Raw genomic sequence first — 6000 nt, forward strand, 5'->3', positions numbered from 1 at the left:
TCTCTGTACTGAGTCAGCGATGTCCTCTTTGCCCTTGGGTCAGCAGGACCGTAAGAAATGTTTAGCTAACACAATGAATTAGTCAAAGCGAGGGGTGAAAGGAACATCTATCAAGAGGGAAATTAAAAAAAAAAAAAAAACTGATGCCTTGAACAGCTGCCTCGGGTCTAGCTCGCACTGGCTCTCGGCTGCGAGTGATACCTGGGTGCTTGTCACCAGGCCATTTAGAAAAGCCTTTGTCTAGGGTCACCACCACCCCCCCCAGGTGATGTCCAAGTGCTGGGGAAAAGCCTTTGCAATCTGTGGATTCTTGTAGGAGACTGGGAGAAGCATGACCTAGGTTGAGAAAGGCAGGGTAAACGTGCTTTGGGAACCAAATGGGGATCTAATTGTATCTGGTAGGTGTAAGGCCAGAATTTCTCACAGAGGTATTAAATTGAACAAAAAAACAAGGCTGCGAGTATAAGACAGACGTCTTTCCGCAAAGGTGAGTTAACAGAGAGGATGAGCTCTTTATAGGCCCAAGGAGCTGCCTGTAGGCAGGGTACTAACCTGAGGAACGCTCCCACCACGTGCGCACCCAGGACGCAGAGGAAGGGGAGGAGCCCGACGGCCACACCCACAGCCGCCCCGCCCCCTCACTTGGCTAGTTTCCTGAAGAATAGCAAGGTGTTCGCTGTGTCCGGTGGCCAGCAAAACGCAGCCCGAATAAGAGGCAAGCTTCTATCCTGAGCTAGTCCCAGGGAGTCTGGGCTGGGAGCAAGACAGGTCTCGACCGGTCTGGGAGGTCAGAGGTGGAGAAGCAGGGGCCTCTGCGGGGGTAAATGCCACCCCCACCCCCAGAAGGGACGAGGCCTCTTCATCCTCACCCTTGAAGCAGAATCACCGGGAAGCAGAATTAGGAGTTACCCACTATTCCATTTTCCCTCTGGGATGGGAAGCGCGCCCTCAGGGTGTCCTCAGAGCCATTGGCGTCTTTTCCGCCATCTGAGAGGGAAACGAGCGGCTCACCACCGGAGGGCGCTGTTGTACCCCGGGAGGCGCCGGATACCGGGGGTGTCGCGCCGCAGGCTGGCTGGTGGATCTGAGGGGGACTTCGCTGGTGTCTTTCAGGTCGGGAAAAATAGCAGCCTAGCTTTGTCACAATCCAGTCCTTCAAGCATATCCAGCCCAGGACACAGCCGACCGGTAAGTTACTGGGAAGGGGCTGTGGGGGGGAATACATGGGGTCACCAGCAGAGGGAGCGAGGGAGTTCGGGCAGACCCTGACTCACCTCAGATCCAATTAAGAGTGTAGCTTCCTGGCTTCTGGAGCTTAGCCTTCTTGTTAGTAGCTGTGCGTCGTTGGCTAAGTTACTTAACTTCTCTGTGCTTCAATTTCCTCACCCACGACGGGGATCATAATGGCCCCTACCCCATACGGCTTTTGTGAGGACTAAATTAATTTATCTGCCTAAGCCTTCTAGAAAATGCCTGACACAGACCAAACACTACAAGTCTTAGCCCGATTATTAATCGCAGCCGTGTGATATTAAGCAGGTTCCTTCTCTGAGTCCCAGTATTTTCATCTGTTCAGTGGCAAAGGTGATGCCTACCTCCTAAGGTTATCGTGAAAATGAATGGTGTTGACCAGAAGGCCTTGCTTGGGGCACTGATCCATCAGTCCTTTCTCAAGGCCTCTGGTGAGCTGTGGCTGCTATTGAAGATGTGGTTTCATGGTAGGAATATTCAAGGTGGATCTAGAAGTTTCTACAAACTCAAAGTGCGAGAGTAGTCAGCGAACAGATGATTTTCTCCAGTGGAGTGTGTGTGCGCCTCTGAGGGAGGCCAGGGAGAGTAGGCAGTGGGGTGAGGTGTGTTCTGCATGGCTGGAAAAAATACATGCATGGCGGTGTTACATCATTTTCAATGTTGCAGAGGTTTTGTAGATACCAGATTGCAATATGCCTTCACTTTGACCTTTTGGGGTTTCTCCACCAGTGCTGGGTAGTGTTTGAGTGAAGATTATGGGAAAATAGTTTTTGTATCCCTAGATCAAGGAGTGTCTCAACTAATTTGAGTCACTTTTTGTGCCTGAGGACCTGCAGCCTATCCTCAGTGCTGGGATGGGGGCGGGGGGTGGAGTCATCTATGCTCTGGTAACCTGCCCCTGTTTGTGACCAGCCTCCTCCACAGGTTGCGCGGTGCACTTGTTGGCTACACGGTCACCCTTAACAGACGTAATAGTAATCAAATAGCATTTGTTGAGGCTTTTTTTTCTCTGTGGGTGCTGTGCTGAGCCCTTCACATACATTACATGCATATAACCCTTGTAGCAATTGTATGAGGGACAAATGATGATCCTCATGTTATAGGCTGAAGATGCCCACAGGGAGAAGCTAAGAAACTTGAACCCAAAGCCTCTGTGCTTAACCTGTTATTAGATATCTTCCTTAGAGAATTCTCCCTGTGGTCTACAGGTTAGGTAGGAAAAGGTGAATTAAGAGAGGAAAAAAACAGATGGGCCCATTTTTCCAGATCTCTCTGTAGTAGGGAACCCCCACCATGCATGTCCAGGAGCTGTGTCCCTGTGTCTTCCCCCCCAGAGAGGATCTGTGTGGCTGCAGATGCATGCAGCCCTCCACACCTGGCACCTCACGTGCCTTTCACCGTGACCTTGGGCCCAAGGTTACTCTGTATCACAGCCGTGGAAACTGAGCCTCTCTGTTCTTGAATTCTTGCAGGTCATCCCAAGTGTACGGTTTTGAAACAAGCTTTTCTTTTCTTTCCTAGAAGACCACAAACCGAACGGGCAGGATAAGGACTCTTCCATAACAAGACTGTGAAGCCACTTGGAAACCAATGCCTGGCCACCTGGCCAAGGTGGGAGGAGGAGGGAGGGGAGCACGCAGCCGGGGAGAGTCTGTTTCCTGCACCGTGACTGTGGCTCGGGCCGTTCTTCTTCCTTTTTTAATTGACCAGTTTTTAGTTTTGAAGAAAGAGCAAAAGGCAAAAGAACGTGAATTTAAGATTTACAGAAAACAATACCAGTGTTCTGTTTGGGTTCTTTCATTTGCCTTGTGTATACGTATACGTTCTTCCAAGTTCGGGGTCGCCCCTCTAGCTTCCCATGCTGCTACTGCACCATCATTTCGCTCCAGCCACGAGCGCAGACATGGCCCAATGTCCGCTCCCGGTTGGCGTTGTCTGAAACTCTTGAACTTGAGCACGTGGTGCTCCTTTCCTCGACCTCTCCCACCCATCCCTTGCATCCCCTCCCACCTGCCGCTCACCGGGTCCACACTGGCCATGCAGAAGGAGCCGGCTCCCCCTTGGACAGGGTGCTGGGGGTGGGGCTCTCCTGGGGAAGAGCCTATGTTTGGGGCGCTGAGAGCAGGGAGCCCCTTGAGGGCTGAGCGCACTCATCAGGGTTCTGCGCCGCACCAGCACGGCGGGAGCCAGATGCTATGAGCAAAACCGAGAAGAGTGGCCGTTGAACTATGTCGTTTAGCCGATACCACTGTCCAGCTGTGCAACTCAGAGAGGAGCTACAGGGTCAGGGACAGGGGCTGGAATGGTCCTGGAAGGTGACAAGAAGCAGAGCTTCTGCGTAGGGGAAGATACCTGTCAAGACAGAGGAAAGCCGGTGTTAGACATCTCTGCCGCAGAATCCCTTCCAGGGTGCGGGTCTACAAGGGCGCCAAAGCCAGGCGAACCAGAGGCGGAGAAATCCCAGGAAGGAGGGCACGAGACCCCAGGAGGTCCCTCAGGGCATGAGACACAGCTTCCACAGTGCAAGTTCTTAAGCTGCCTTCCAGGGCTAGGCAAGAGGAGTAGAAGCAGGGCTGGGCGTGCAGGAAGGGTCTGAGGGCAAACTTCCATGAAGGGTTAAGCAATAGACACCTGGGAGAATAAGTAACTTGTAGCCCAGCCCTCCTGCCTCTGGAGCCCCCGGCCCCAGGGTCCCGGGCAGTCAGCACACCCATCAGTCAGCTTGTGCTAGGCTATCCCAAGCCCCAGCCCGGACACAGCCACCCCAGGGAGGTGTGGTCAGCCCAGCTACCTACCCCTTAGTGCAGAGCTGTCTGGAAGTGTGGGAAGAGAAAAGCTAGAGCCTCACAGCTCTGCAACTGTTCACACTGGAGTTTTAAAAGAAATAGCAATAACCACAAGCTGTACTATGGAATGGTGATCAGGAAAGGAATTCACAACATGAAATAGGCATCCTGTGCTATTAATCATGAAATTTTGTATACGATATACTAGCAAGAGAGACCAGGAAGTTTTGCTTCATCCCTAAATCAGAAATGAATGCCAGTTTCACAGCTGGACCCAAACCTTCATCCCAACCCCGAAGTTTCCCTTTTCCTTCCCATCCCCACAACCCAAAGATCAGACTACTGTTACGTTTCACCACATTGGATTTCGCGAAGACAGGAGGCAAATGGAGTGATTTGTATCAATGGAATTGCACTGACCGTGTTTCTTATAGGATTCCTAAAATTTTTAATATAAAATGAAGATTTTTTTAAAAATCAGGAGTTGATATTAGGTACCAGGAGATTAGTTCAGATGATTTCATTTTTATTTCTACAGTGTTAAAAGTGCACTTATATGCCGGTTTATTTACGTCTTGAGAAAAAGAGACTACAAATTGAAGGGAAGATGGTTAATTTTTCTTTTTTAAAAAAAAATTAAGGCAGATTTTAAGACTTATAAAATGTTTAAGAAATTATAAACAGGTTAGACCCTTTGGAAAAAAAGTTTAGAAAATATTCTTAAAGTAAATTTTTATAGTGTTAATTTTGTAATAATTTATGTTTTACTATATTACAGAGCTAACTGACCAGAATAGTTTCAGAAACAATATGAAACGTAGGAAAGTTTAAGCAATGTTTATATTTTTAAAATGTTCTTTGAATTATGTTTTTATTGTACATTTCTTCAGACTGAAAAGTATGTACATATCTTTGTTATTTTTGCACAATTTTTGTCTCGTTCGGTTTTAGAAGTCTGTTGTTTTTTTTATAATTTATTTTAAGTTGTAAAATTTGCAGGAGTAAAAAACAAAAAAAAATAACAAAAAAAAATCTCAGCAACAAAATAACCCTCTGATTTATAAACTCTTAAACTCAAAAGAGGGAAAACAATGGTTGAGAGATTAAGTGGCTGCTTCTGAGAAATAATGTCTCGACAGGGACGAAAGGAGCAATTCAGTAGGCTTAAACATTTTAGCTGTCTGCGTCTTGAATTGCAAGCTGGAATAAAGAGGCTCCCCACCGAATGCTGCTTACTTGGTGAAAGACTGGCTCTGACCAAGGTGAGGACATTTCTGGAAAACTGAGCAAAAAGGGAAAACCCACGGTGTTTCTTCCTTCACAGTCAACCACAGGTTTACTTTATAATGATGTATTAAAAATTTACAGCTTGAAAAATGGAATGCAAATAAAAGGTTTTCTTTGGGTTTGTTTTAACGGAGTTCGACTGGACCAGCCTATAAAGCATTACTAGGGTGAGACCCTTTGGGTACTTCTGTTTCTGCGCATCCCGCCCCAGCCCTTTGACTGCACACACACACACACACACACACACACCCACACACACACACCACCCTTCATTTGCCTGAAGATCTCATGACTTGTCGTCAGCCATAGAGGCTCGAAAGCTCTGGTTGTTAAGCATAACACAATGCATAGACCTGTCAGCCATAAAAAAAAAAAAAAAAAAAAAAAAAAAAAAAAAAGCGACTTGGATAACTTGTATGCCTTCTTTTGTATCAATGTACCAATTGTAAATAACGCTGATCAACCTTTGTAGAGAATAGTTTCTACAGCATATTCTATTATTGCTGATTCTCAGTGAACTCTTGTTTTAAAAAAGGAAAAAAAAAAGAAATTTTCTATTTACACCTTCTATTTTGTTATGCTGTCGGCCCATGGCACTTTAACAAAATTCTGTGGGTTTTACGTAGCTGGTCAGTCATGGGGTATATTCAATAACTGTTGTTGCACAGACGAGAAT

At 47.1% G+C, this 6000-nt stretch overlaps 1 protein-coding gene across 11 annotated transcripts in view; it reads left to right on the forward strand.

Annotated features, from left to right (window-relative positions):
- The window catches only part of ATXN7L1 (ataxin 7 like 1), a 235713-nt gene extending 230058 nt beyond the window's left edge, over positions 1-5655 (forward strand). For 9 of the 11 annotated variants that reach the window (XM_004739548.3, XM_004739551.3, XM_013060254.2 and 6 more), the window contains 2 exons: positions 1114-1188; positions 2773-5655. In XM_004739548.3, coding sequence (XP_004739605.1) covers positions 1114-1188; positions 2773-2814 — 117 coding nt within the window. In that variant the 3' untranslated portion in view covers positions 2815-5655. The remainder of the gene's footprint in view (positions 1-1113; positions 1189-2772) is intronic. The other 2 variants (XM_004739549.3, XM_004739552.3) reach the window with 1 other exon arrangement.
- The last annotated feature ends 345 nt before the right edge of the window (positions 5656-6000 follow it).

The sequence above is a fragment of the Mustela putorius genome, unplaced genomic scaffold (assembly GCF_011764305.1).
Source record: "Mustela putorius furo isolate JIRA1106 unplaced genomic scaffold, ASM1176430v1.1 tig00003845_pilon_pilon_pilon, whole genome shotgun sequence".
Taxonomy (NCBI): domain Eukaryota; kingdom Metazoa; phylum Chordata; class Mammalia; order Carnivora; family Mustelidae; genus Mustela; species Mustela putorius.